This window comes from Gymnogyps californianus, chromosome 7 (assembly GCF_018139145.2).
Source record: "Gymnogyps californianus isolate 813 chromosome 7, ASM1813914v2, whole genome shotgun sequence".
Lineage (NCBI taxonomy): Eukaryota > Metazoa > Chordata > Aves > Accipitriformes > Cathartidae > Gymnogyps > Gymnogyps californianus.
Genome location: NC_059477.1, coordinates 41,682,230 through 41,696,647, shown reverse-complemented (window position 1 = coordinate 41,696,647; position 14,418 = coordinate 41,682,230). Strand labels below are relative to the sequence as shown.

The 14,418-nt window shown below is 37.8% G+C and overlaps 1 protein-coding gene across 1 annotated transcript in view; it reads right to left on the bottom strand.

The window, feature by feature from the left end:
• Positions 1 to 3,908: 3,908 nt before the first annotated feature.
• The window catches only part of EPC2 (enhancer of polycomb homolog 2), a 51,028-nt gene continuing 40,518 nt past the window's right edge, over positions 3,909 to 14,418 (bottom strand). Inside the window, 5 exon segments of the mRNA XM_050900211.1 lie at positions 3,909 to 4,899; positions 6,282 to 6,450; positions 6,453 to 6,614; positions 8,353 to 8,512; positions 10,386 to 10,522. Of these exon segments, the coding sequence (XP_050756168.1) occupies positions 4,827 to 4,899; positions 6,282 to 6,450; positions 6,453 to 6,614; positions 8,353 to 8,512; positions 10,386 to 10,522 (701 nt within the window). The 3' untranslated portion in view covers positions 3,909 to 4,826.

Here is a 14,418-nt window from a genome sequence, read left to right as displayed (position 1 = left end):
AGATGCCAAATGCAACTACCTGCAGTTAACAAAAGTCATCTGAAAGTGTTCTGAAGTCACTCCTTTAAGGCAGCTCTGTATCCACTAGCCGGAGGACAAGGCACACAAGTTCAGTACTTGGTGAGCGAGGTGCTTAAAAGGACAGAATAACATATGAGTAAGAATTGCAGCCTGCTTCAAACTCATATTCTTAGCCAGTGGACTTGCTCATCAAATAGAAATGAAATCAGTATTGTATTCTCTCAGAAGTGCATCTTTACATTCTCCTTCTGGCCATTTAAGTGAAGCTTTGTAAAGAAAATTACCCAAATACATTCTCATTTCATACGTATGCTATTCTCACACATTATCACTGGCCTACAAGAGAAATGCTGCCATTAAATGCATTTAGGCACTCTGCAAATAGCTCGAAGGCTGCTTTATTTCTATGTAGGCTAGAGCAATGTAGCAGGGTATCTATAATGTGACCTCTGTCAAAGACAGGCTCCCCGGAATGAAAAACTCCAGATAATGCAGTTGCGCTAGGATGTGCTGGGAAGCACAACAGCCCTCGTTGTGGATCTGCCCTGGCTTCAAGTAGCACTGCCCCCTGACCCTGAAACTGCCTCTTCTTTTCCCAAGAAATCCCCTTCCCAGCCGCTGCCTGCTTTAGGGCACTTCCCGGGTACGCGGGGTTCCACAGTGGGGCTCCGCACGCCAACATACCACTGTGTCCGTGTCGATTGGTCTGGATGGCTTTCCTGGGAGATTGAACTGACCTGGGGTTGCTCTGGCTCCCAGACAGCAATCGCCCATATCTAATGTTTTCCACATAATTAGCTGGTTACATCAGAAGAAAAACAATTATCTTCCACGTGCCTTTGTTCAAACGTAAACACTTCGATCTTAATGGCTACCCCAACTTATATTGCCTGGGTCTGCTGCTACACAGGAAACATTTCCTCTCCCTGTTAGAGAGATGTCTTTCCTTTTTCTTCTTTCCCAAGTAGCAGTCTACTGTCAAGGCGTGCTTTAATTTATGAAGGTTATTCTCCATCCTTCTAAGAATAAGTCTGAATATTGTAAAACCTGAAAGTAGAAGAAATAGGGAAGTGAGATTTGAAACCATTTCTCTGAAGTCAAATCCAGGAAGTCTGTTGAGATGACAATCCTGTATAGAGTATTTAGTTTGCTGTAGCCTTCAGAGTTTTCTTGTTTGAAGATGTGAATTTTTATCAGGACACACTATTCTGAAGGTCTGAGCAGTTCTTCCTGAACGGTACTGGAAACAGAGGGAGGCTGACTGGCTGCGAGCATGATGCCGAGTCCACTTCAGGATACATCCGTCACCACCTGGAAGGCTGCACTGTCTGAATATTCTGCTTCAAAAATCACAAGTACCGTAATAAGGAAATAGGGAACATTTCTGTTACTCTCTACAAAGGAGTTGGAGGTAGCAAAGGAAAACGGACTATCAGGGAAGGCAAAGGAGTCTCGAAGTCAGAGCCTCAGGAAAACCGCAAAGGGCTGCAGTAACTGTCTTCTTTTTTGTAGGGGGGGGAAAAACCCGCACATACAGCCTACTGTAAGGGATTAAAGAAAAGGGACAGCTCTGTAAATACAATAGGGTATTGTTTAGATGTTGTTTGGAAAGGGGAGGAAAAGCCCTACAGCAGAATTAGAAACAAGATGCTTACAATTAAACACATACCAAAACTCCAGTCAATCTATAGCTTAAATAAATTAGATAAACCTTATTAGAAAAAGAATCATCATTTTCTAGTATCTGACATTTAAGGGAAAACTCTGCGTGTTACACTTGAAGTCCAACATAAATTCCTGTAGATAAACTACATTAAAAGAAAATCTTATCTGAACAACATTCCCTAAGACGTAATAAAGCAGAAGTCACTATTCAAATCATATTGCAGATATGCATGATGTTCAAATAAGGGAATTAAAAAAGAAGAATGTCATATACTCAACACACACTTTTAAAACAGCGCACAAAAATAACTCAGTCACTGGTATTCCCTGCTGTATACCAGTATGAGAAAGTAGAAAACTTTCTAACAATACTCCCTTCCTTTTCTCTTTTTATTTTTTTTTTAAATGAAGATTTCTATGGACTACAGTATTATTCATCACTCTCCTTTTCTTGCACTTGAGGCACACAATTAATTGCTAGAAATTCTTAAGATTACTATTATAGTTCTACTTTACAGAAAGCTATGTCAATGCTAATCCTTTAAATGAAACTCACTCAACATATGGCACACTTACCATTATAGCCTTTGGACTTTACGAAATCCTTTTCTTCACCTCACATTTTTCCAGAATCTATTAAAAGTTAGAAGCTCCCGCTAAAGGTTTTTTAAGTAATTAGATGAGGATTAGACTATACCAAGTCAGAGACAGACAGTAATCTCAGAGACATTTTCGGTCCAATTTACCATGAAAGTGATCTACGTTTGTAGTGAGAAAAGTCTATACTACAGAGCTTGGTAGCTGTCATTTGCCAAGTGTACAACTTTCAATCCACAGAAGAAATGACTTCACATTTTCATTAAACCTCAAAAGGGTTTTGGGGACATGTTAGAGAAGCAAGCTTATTTTTATATATCAAGTAGAATAACTTTTTTTTTTCCTTTTCAGGCTCAGTTTTGCAGCAATTCTGCTTTCAAAAAAATTCATTCATACTTCAGACTACATAGGTCATAGTCATTTCCAGAAATGAACCCAGTTCTACAACCTTAGACATACGTGAAAAGATCGCGTACACGTAAAGAACAATTTGCCAGGGAGTCGCAGTGCCAGTGCAGGCAGGGAGCAGAAAGAGCGATGAATAAGCATGCATTTGCACAGCTGCCTCCCCCTTGTGCTGACACCCCCAACCCTGCCATCGCGCCTCGCCTGACCAAGGCAGTGACACTGAAGCGTCGTGGGCTCCTCTGACTATTCTCAACAGGTATAATCTGTTATCATTTCTCCTTGCAGACTCCATACGGAATAGAAAATAAAGCATCAGTTAAGCAAAAAATAGTTAATTTTAGACATCTGAGTTTCTGACAAGCTCCCAGTATTTAAAGCTCTGCAAGTGTTTTTAACTGTCAGAACTTTTAACTTATAGAACATAAGATGAAACATGTTTAAACACAACTTAGATTAAAAATAGCTCTTTATATAAAAAGCCAAGAGGAAAAAATACACTGGCTGCATGACATATAGGCAAATCATATCTTGACAGGGCAGGGGCTGGACTAGACAACAACCTGAGGTTCCTTCCAACCTTAATGAGTCTATGACTTATAAGAAACACAGAAACATTACCCAAATTACAGGTGGAGAACCAAACAGCAGAAAATTCCAATGATTCGCCCAAAGTAATACCTGAAGTTTCTTTGGCAGAACAAGAAACTGTCTCCTCCTGATTATTCCGGGGTCTCCAGGTCTCAGGTCCCAACTACCAGACCATCCCTCCCCTACCGTATACTGTAAGCACAGGAAATAATCACATCAACTGAAACCTTTTGGAAGAAAGTGCATATGCTTTGGTCAAAATCATCAAAAGACCCCTAATAGCGTCCAAAATTTAGACTTAATATTGCTTGCACATTGTGAAATAAACACATATGCAACATGTCCATGTTTTGATATGTATTTTTATTTCCCTGCAGTTTTCACTTATCAAGAACAAGTAACAGGGAAAGTTGTCTGAACTAGTGCATAAACAAACATTCTGAAACACCACTACACGTATCTAATTTACAAGAACCGTATAAAAAAAGTCACTAAAACACTACACTACGAAGGTGTCCAACGCTTACAGTCAGACTTTTTCCAACCCGTTACTTGCCTTGTAGCCACAGGAAAACTCTCCAAAATTGAAAAGACAATCTTGCCACAACCCTCCCTCCCCCCCACCACCTGGGATGGCTCGATATCTAGACATCCAATAATTAATTATTGCAATGATATATAATGCAATACATACCTGGTAAAATACCCTTTATGTGGTGTGTTACAGTTTTAAAGCCGGTTAAAATATGCAGTCTTCAGATAAAATGTAATCAGTTGAAAATTTTCTCATATCTGCACAATTTTATATGTGCGAGATGCATAATTTTCCTAGTCAGTTTTTTTTCCTGTGTAATTATTTTTTATAAACTGGTATTATAAATAGAAATATACATTCAAAATATATGGAAAAGTGAGTTACTACATTAAATTTGCATGTATCGATCCATCCCTTTCCCCTGCACAGTAATAGAAAATACTATTTTGCCTTGAACTTCATATTTGACAGTGAAATGCCACTAAAGTATTTACCAAAAAGTCCATCTAGTCAAATTGTGAAACAAAATGAACCAAGTGAAAACTTTACATTTCCTTTAGAAAAAAATTACAAGAATTTTGTTTCCTAGCTATGAATCTTTAACTTTTTTTTTAGACACAAAGTTGGATTTATTTGTACAAGATACAAAATGTAAACATGGCAAAATAAATAGTTAAAACAAGTGATGCAGGATCCCATTTCATGCTCATGATCCCATTAAAGAATTATTTTTTAATCCATTCAGTTGCAAATTCAAGTGCAAAAGCATGATGATGAATATCTACTATTCAAGTAACAGAAATAATATTGATGATACAAATAAACTATTTTACAAGGTAGTGATTTTCCCAATTTTACAAAATTTACATTATATATCGACTTAATACACGATATAATGATAGTCCATTTAGGTCCATTTTAGTTCTCTGTGATCCACAGAGTGCTGTATTTTGCATTCAGTTGGAATATAAATGACTACACCATTAGCACAGGTTGAGACACTGGTTTGAGGTTATGTCACTTCCATGGCTACTGTTGTCTCTGCTATGCCATTTAAACCCAGTCGTTCTGGTTCATGGTTCTCTCTGCAATAAAAGAAGTTACAGGTAGAACGTCAGTATTTCCTTACGCAGTTTTAAGAATTTCTTTCATGTGCTATGTGTTTTTACACAGCTGTTACCTGGATCAGGGAGAAACCTTAACACATACACTAGAAACAGATTATTTAAAACTAAATACTCGCATTTAAGAACTGCTTTTACTCCACTAACACTGCAGGCCCTTCTACAAGATTATTGCATTTAACTGTAAATTACCAGCCTAAGTTATGGATAAAAGTACTAAAAAGTCTCCTGAAGGAGCAAAGTCAAGATATACCATGATGACTCAGTATCAATTATTCTGTTAGTGAGCAAAGCATTGTTCTAACATAATTTCCCCACCCCACCCCAATTCCGCTTTAGTGCTAGCACAAGGAATCTTAAGTGTTTTTCTAATTTATTGTCATTCTCCGTAGAGAAGCCTATGACCTATTCAGCTAAGGTGGTACTTTCCAAGGCATTTGCTGACATGACTTGAAATACCCCTCTGACTTGAGGGAAAGAAGAACTAAATGCATTAATGATATAAAAGTATGCTTTAAGGCATGAGTGCTAATTTAAAAATACCTTTTCCTCAATCTACGCAGTGACTAAATTATACATGCAATTTTCCATCTCAAAAAGTTCTTTAACCTCTCCAGAAGCGTTGTGAAATAATCAGTAAGCCACATTCGCTAATATCCATTTTTTACTTTTCTAATTCATACACAAATATGACTTTTTTTTAATCATACAATGCAGCAGAGACTTAAAACAAAGCCCAAATATTGTCATTTTCAGACAACTTAGCCAACTGCAAGCTCCTGCCACTCCTGTGAAACATCTTCTAAGTATCCTGAAATAACAGTGCTGCTGTTCAATGAGAATAAATATCTATATACCTAAGATGCAGGCTGGTACATATCTGGCTTATATTTTACATAAATATATAATGCATATATCCATATGTATATATAAAATAGGTGTGTGCCAGCCTGCATCTTACAACATGGGTACACAAAGTTATGGAGAGAACATGCGGAGAGTTTGACAGAATCTGCCTGAAAGTGCTGCAGGAGAAGGGACAAATGAAAATGGTTAAAATGAAGCCATTTTAAACACAATGGAAGCTTACCAAAACTACTGGTGCCTAAAATCAGCGCAAATTATTTGGGGGTTAATCTGCAAAATCAGCTCTTGGGGCTTGTCACAGCCATGCTGAAGATGCCAGCAGCTGGATGTTTTTGTGAGGCTGAAGCTATACTGAGAAGTCTCTTGGGGTGGAAACAAGTCTATTTAGTGCTCTAGTGCAGAGCTGGGCACATCTATGGAGACATTTATGTGGCACAAATGTAATTTAAAACTGCTGCAACTTGCTACACACTTACCTTGCTATACTGCTGATGGCACTGCTAGGAGTTACCTTTGGCACTCTGTCCATACTGGCAGCAACTGTGGCAAGTTTTAAGGCTGTTGGCGACGGTGCTGAAGTCCGTGTATTGATATGCACATTGACTGGAGAAACAACACTGACATTGTTGAGGTGCACTGCGTTGTCAGGCAAGAATTGTTCATGGGAAGCGTTTGAGGGCTGCTTGTGCACAATGCTGGAATTAAGTGGTTTGTGGTGGTGTGGCCAACTGTCCTTACAAGCTGTACAGTTGAAATCCCTGGGCTGGATGATAAAGCCATGTTGGTGGAGTACAAAGTTCTAGAGGCTCCTGTTACAAAACAGATGTTGTCAATTAAAAATATGCCATTCCTTAGGTTCAAAGCCAAAGATTAACCTCAAGGGTAACGCTTTAAGTATATACGTCACTGGAATTGTGCAAGAATTTTTTTTTTTTTAGAGAGTCGCAAAATGTAGAATTTTAGAAATATTTCTAGTTAACATCAGAAATATTTCATGGTTTTTTTTCATTCACAAGAACGTCAGACAGTGAAAGAAGTTACTGTATGACAAAACTTTTATGTTGCCCAACTCTGTACACCTTATTTTAGGTGCCTTAAATTAGAGGGGCAACATTCCCCATAAAAGTAAATTCAATGGGGAACACCTTAGCTAGGTAACCTCGGAGACCAACTGCGAAGCCAAATTCTGGTGCTTTGAATCACCTCCTACCTTGTTCTGCTGGCAACGTAAAGAGGTTCTGGGGACCAGGCTCTCTCAAGGCAGCAAAACTAGGGGTCTAAGACTAGGCAAAGTAGAAAGCTCCTTTCAGATTACGCTGCAGTGCTCCGTTTGCACTCCTGAGTTGTGAGAAACTTCAGGTTTCACAGTGTATATTCAAACCAGAGGTTCTCCAATCTCATCTTGGTATCCTAACTATCTGACTTTGATCACAGGGGAACTAGATGCATTTTCCCCTAGATTCTTATTCCTGAAAAAAAAAATATCTGCTTTCAGCTAACATTTCCTAATTTACAAGTCTTCCTATCCTAAATGGGAATAGCTATTTTACATCATTGCCACTTACAGCTTTAGAACAGTAACAGAAGTCTAATTTTATATGCATAATATTGGCAATGGTTTTCATCAATCGTAAAGCTGTGTACCATGTACTGGCATGGTACACTACCATGTGCCTGACCTTATACCCCTCAAAACACTACCCTCTCAGATATGATCTTAGAGAATTATACATAGATGTCTTTTTCTTTCCTGGAACTGTTCCAGTATATTGATTTTATTCAGTTGTGTTTTTTCTCCCTCTATTCATTTCATATTATCATTAACCCAGCCTGGCAGAATGTCTATAAAACTAATCACATCATTAGCTGTTAAAACAACAAATTACTCTAAAAGCCTTTTATTTGTTATGGCAGTCATATGCCAAATAACATGTCTCTCGGCAACATGGCTACTGCACCAGCACGACTGGCATTACTGCCTTCTGACAACGGAGGTTCAGAAGGAGGGGTGGGGGGAAGGTAGCGAATGCCAATGTCTACACTTTTGCCTGAATTTGGGAGGAATCCTAAATGCAATGAAACCTAGACTTACAATAATGTCAAACTAATTGCTAGTAGTAGTTCATTAGTATGTTTGTCTGAATACGCAAGTGAGATAATGACCAAATAATGTAGCAACTTTTCTATTTCCATCCCAAAGTACTTAAAATATTAAGCAATTGATTTTTTTTAATTACACATTCACACTGTTTTTAAACTGCTGTCACTTATGATGCTTCTGATCATAACAGATTATTAAAAGATAAAAGCCTACAAAAGAAAACAGAAACAATGCTCTTCCAATGTAAAAGAGCATTTGGCAGTTTTATTACCATACTAACCCACATGCCATTGCACAAAAACATTTTAAAGAACAATATTTAAGAGTATCACAATTAATATATTTCTTTTTTTTTTGTTTATTAAATAGTATTTTAGAGATCAGGAATAAGATCACTTGACATATTCTCAGCTCACACTAGACCACGAGTTTTAAGAAATCATCACCTGAAGGCTGGACAACACCGTTAATATTGTTGTGGCTGGTGTTTTGTTCCTTCGTTACCTCACTGCGACTAGGAGCAGGTGCACTAACCACTGCAGATGCAGCAAAGTGGGCGCTGGCTGAATCAAGTGTTTTTGACATACAGTCAGAGGTGCTGGAGCCCTGTGGGAATACAAAAGATTTTCTTTATAATTATCCAAGTACAAAATGAAATACCACATTAGGATTGCTATAATGCATGGTTATCAGCAAATAAATACATCTTCTAAATGTAATCTAACGCATTGTAACATTAAATATTTCCATATCACAAGTCTGATGAAAAGTTGAAAATTAGTGTCCAAATGAGTGTTGAGTAAGTCCTGCCCAATTCAGTCAGTCAATGGCAAATGCGGTTCTTAGCACGACAGGTCACTTTCATCATGTGTTGTTCAGCCTGGAGAAGAGAAGGCTCCGAGGAGACCTTATAGCGGCCTTCCAGTACTTAAAGGGGGCCTACAGGAAAGCTGGGGAGGGACTCTTTATCAGGGAGTGTAGTGATCAGGTGAGGGCTAATGGCTTTAAACTGAAAGAGGGGAGATTTAGACCAGATGTCAGGAAGAGTTCTTCACTGTGAGGGTGGTGAGGCACTGGCACAGGCTGCCTGGAGAAGCTGTGGACGCCCCATCCATCCCTGGAAGCGTTCAAGGCCAGGCTGGATGGGGCTTTGAGCAACCTGGTCTAGTGGAAGGTGTCCCTGCCCGTGGCAGGGGGGTTGGAACTGGGTGATCTTTAAGGTCCCTTCCAACCCAAACCATTCTGTGATTCTATGTGTTTGAGAAGTTTCCTCTAAGAAAACGAGTATGCCTTAAGTTTCCTTCTCTCTTCTGTCTCCAGGCAGCAAATACACTGCAACTGCAAGTCTAAAGAATTTTCAGTATTTATGGTACATTCATTCTCACAGAGTAATTTGTACCACAGCGTAATTGCCCACCGCATTCTGGAAGTACACGTCTTCTTATTAGTCCAGTTTCTCTGAAAGAATGGTAAGTACTGAAAAGACACCCTGCAATGGCAAAATGTATCATTCTGCAATTTCATTTTATATTAACTAAGAAAATTACTTTGCATAGACATTCAGAGTGTCCTAAAAATCCAAAATTCATTCCTTTTGTTTAAATATGCTGGTATTGCATCTTTACACTTACAAAAAACGTAATCGGTAACTGCCAATACAGAATCCCCAATTAACCAAAGCAGAAAACACTGAGGGGAAGGGACAAACAGCACTGGCAATTAGATATAACACACTCAAAGTAAAATAAGTTTTCCTAGTAATAGACAACAGCAACAGCTTTTATATTTTCTTAGTAAGAAACTAACAGAAAACTAAGCTCAACAGAAAAACACATATTCTCCCCTTGCAAGGCATTACAAAGGAAAAATCTGTCTTCTAAAAGAATCACAAGTAGTAACACTGGGGATGGGGAGGGGGAAGGAATCAAATTAAATATGCAAAACTACATTTTTCTTCTCAGAAGCTACCAATTTTTAGTACTCACTGATCATCTGCTCATAACAGAAAACATTACCTCATAAAGTAGTTTTAATAAAGGAGTCTCTTCAGAGCACTTACACAAAGGAGGATAAAACCAGTGAAAATAGTATGACTTGACAGAGCACTGGCTATTTCTACACTGACCAACTCTGTCGACACAACTAACATTAAAATATGAAGTCTCTTACTCAACTTTTAAAATGCAGCCATGACATACAACTTAAAAAAAAAAGGCAACAAGTTTTGATGTTGAAACTTAATATACTATCTCACTCCAAATAGAAAAATGAAAGCAAGGTATTTGTGCTAGCTACAGCGTAAGTTGCCTTCCGGGCACTATACAGCAAACTGGAAAAGCATCTTGCCCAAAGGCATTCTACATTCATTCTAAAATTTAACATATTTACTGAGATGTTATATTTAGCTTATAAGAGAGATGAAAAACACAGTAAGCAAAAAGGAAGAGATCAGCATCTGACAACATTTAAAGTGCATTACCTGTGCTTTCGGATGTGTCTGTTGTGAGGAATGCTGTGATTGCTGTTTCTGCTGAAGCTGAGCAAGTTGTTGCCTCTGCATTTGAACTAACTGCTGTTGATGTGTCTGAAATTGTTCCTCTGTGATACCCCCTGTTACTACAGAAAAGAAAGTGAAGCAAGTGTTAAACAGGCCTGCACAAAACAAATACATCTAAAACACAAGAGTGCATCCATGTTGGGTAACAAGTGGTTGAAGACAACATGCATTGTGTTAGAAGCTTGCAAACATCTTCATACATTCTTATGTAAAGGAGAGGTCAAGCTAAATTTGTTTGTTGTGTTCTTTTAGCATTGAATCAATTTATAAACAAAAGAATTCATAGCTTTCATCGCTTTGAAGCAGTTTCTATCTTTGGTGGTTTTCTCTCCAGTAGCTTTAAGCAAAAGCTTAAAGAAATTTTTTCCTGGCTTTCAGAAAACAAGCATGACCTAAAAATCATAGCTGAGGAAGAAGTACACAGGGCTGAGCTGGACATCATCTCTCCCAGTCTACTCCTGTACCACTTCCCTTCCTACAGTCCCTTATTATCGTCCTTTTCTCTGACACCAGAAGGGACTCTGTAAAGGCAGCATACGCCTGGCATTCGAGAACACCTACTTCAACAGCACAACCAGAATTCATATATTCAAATAGTTTGTATACAGCTCTATACCAACCCTCACTTCAAAGGACTAGAAACTAATATACAATGACAAAGCTAATCTCCAGATCTAAAACTTAGTAAATGTTTGCAAATATCAAAGCACTGTTTATTTAGCAAATCCAGTCTGACCTTCCTATTTCACTTTTTTTTTTCCCCTGAAGGAAATTCTTAAGTTTCACCTGAACAGTATTTTCTCCACCAATGAATTTTTTTTTAAATGGAGGAAGAGTTTAAGAGTGACATAGTACATTTGTTTATTTTTGAGAACCAGGTTAATGCAACCCCAGTAGTATCATACTCTCAACAAGTGAAGGGAATGGTGAAGTCAGAAAAGCTGTTCTCAATATTCTCACCCCAAGGAACAGCACACTCGATAAACTGAAAATACTGTCAAGCGTTTCATGTTAAAACCCAAGTTTTGTGCAGTTGATGCTAACCTGAGAACCAAGTTCTCCTAGGAGAAAGTAAAAAGAGAATTCACTTTTCAAAGATTCCCATTAACTACATTTCAGCAGTTTATTCTGAACTGTATTTTTCAAAAGACTGAAGCTGTCATTCATCTCAAACACCTGGATTCTGCAGCAATATCATCTTACCCAGAGACACTGAGCTAATATTAAAATATGAAGTCATCTATCTTTCAGGGTCTGGCTCTTTCATTTACTAGTTGTAGTACTCGCAGTTGCCCTGAAATTCCATTCTGAATAAATACCAAAATGAAGACTGTGACCGTTTAGAAGTTAGTACTGAAACTTCTTCTCTACAGCTACATTATTAAAAGAGGCTTCAACCACGTTAGGAGGGCACTTAGAAATCCAGTGACTTATACAGTTACTCCTATTAGATCCTAGGGATTTTATCATCATTTCCAACATATTCTAAAATCAAATTTATTTCACGTTCAGCTTTACTTTCTTCCTCTTTAAGTGCTTGTAATAGATAAGAATCTTCAAGTTCAGTCAGCTAAACCTGCTAAGTTCCTTCACAACAGTCTCCCAAAACGTGTTGCATTACTAGAGGCAACAGAGCCAAGAACAGCATTATGGAACATACATATATATGTATTTCTATTTTTAAGTTCTGACGTAACAAATTCCAGAACATGTCTTTTGTTTTATAAAAAAATGTTTTAGAACAAGCTTATACGGCACAAAGAAATATCTAAATTGCATTTAGCCGTAATTAGCTATTATTTGTCTGCAGTACAGGGGTATTTGTCTAGAGTCAGTTGCATTCTTCTATGGACTGTAAAGGCATAATATAGAAAGCAGTCTCTACATCAGAGGATCATCTAATTTAGCCTACATATCAATTCTATGTTTTCAATCTCTATTACAAGGTACAGGGACTACCATAGTAGTGTTAAAAATTGCTTACTCTGCCTTTACGTGTTTAAATTCCACTCAGTTCACTACCTATCACCAGGTATTTATTCAGTGGTCAAGACTGACCCAGCTGTTAGCCTTGTTATAGAACAGCAGATGTTCATTAACACATTTAATATCATTTGCTTCTGCCAGATCAAACAACTGAAGGGTCCCAGAGAAAAAACCAGCAAACCTCTACCATGTCCCAAGGTAGCCTTTAAGGTCATAGTTAAGGGCAAGTGTTCTATACTTCTTATAAAAGGTTCCATTTACCAGAATTTTAGCTTTCACTGCTGAATATCAGGATTTTCTATTTTACCATAGCCTGACCATACTGAAATACTACAACAGAACAGGGTAAAAAAAAGTCAATGTGAAATTAAGTCTTCCAGGCTTCTCTCCTCCTTGACAGCTTTGGTTTGGATTATTATGTCACTTCTCTTAGGATTTGAAGGCTTTAATCAAAGATCATCTTTCAGGCTGCCCCAAAAGTGGTACTTCATTAATTACTTCTACATGGTAGTTAATTTTGGAAAAAAAAAAAAAAACCACCTCTAAAAGGTAAAAGCTTGTTCCATAAGCAAAATTCTTCCAACTGAGAATGCCATCACAGACAGTTGTCTTTTCTATCTAGGTACATGGTAACTAAACAGATAACTGTTTGAGCAGGTCACTGGAACTGGCAGCTGAAGCAGACTGGAAGCCAAATGCAACATACTGACTGTACTGCAAATTGCTGAAGATCTTGCCTAAAGCCTACTTCTTACTTCAGTCCCAAAAATCAGCTGAGTTGCACTCTAGGAATTCAGCACGCAAGTTAAGTATTACTTAGCTGTCGTAAGTAGTACCTTCTACAAATTCCTGGTAACTTCCTTCCTCCATCATCTCTCCTGATGATCAGTTCTATCCCTAGCTCATCAGTTTATCTCATTTTAGATTAAACAGAGAATTCTTCTGGAAGTGTCTCTGGCAAAGAGACTAGCTTCCTTTTCCAGACAGAGTGTGTCAGACTACAAAAAGTTTGCACAACTGATCAAAGGGATCAGACTGTTTCAGTGACCTTGTCTCTTCAAGTTCCTCAAATTCAGTTTTCCCATTTGCAGTTCTTATAACATGAGCAAAGAGTAATTTAGCTTGAAACAGTGGTTCTTTATTCATGCACTGATTAGGCACTTTCAAGAAAAGACTAGTCACACATTTTTAAAAGAAGTCTTTCTTTCTGTTTGTACAATGCCTAGCATTTGAGGAAATACCAGAGTAAGAGTTGCTTTATTAATACAAGTGAAAAATATAATGCAGAGGTAACTTTAAATATTCTTGTGCACCGAAAACCAAAGCAAGCAACTCCAAGTCTTCTCTAAACTAAAAGAAAAAAAACCAAAAACAATCAGTTTAACTACTGTCATTGTTTCCTCTAGAGGCAGCGTTATGCTTACAGGTAAGCGTGTTATAAAATCAACTGATTTCAACAATCATCTCCCAAACAGAATTACTTTAGTAAATGCAGTGATAGTACCTGTGCTCATTTAATGCACAACCAGACTTTGACCAGCCCTTTTAAAATCTACTCACTATTTACTAACAAGAAAATCTAACAGCAGTGCCTCTTGCTGGCTCAGTTATCTGGTGAAGAATTCGGTTTCTACTGCATCTGATGCTTTACCAGAATTACAGGATCTGTTTTGTAATTTAAATCTGGAAAAAGAAAAGGTCTTCCATAACCATAGATTTCCCTGCATAATGTCCTTCAACTACTGAGTGATCTCTATTCTAATCTAAATGTATTCTTCAGATGATTTCTAAAATTATGTAACAGAAGTTAATTACTATTCCTCTACAAAGTGGCTTAGATCCATCAGATTTGTTTTTATGCATTTTTTTAGATATTTCTCCGTAGTCTCTGCCATCATTAAAATGCATATTTCTCTATCCTCTCCTTTAGTTCTCTTTCCCTAACAGTGCAAATCCTGAAGTACATGAG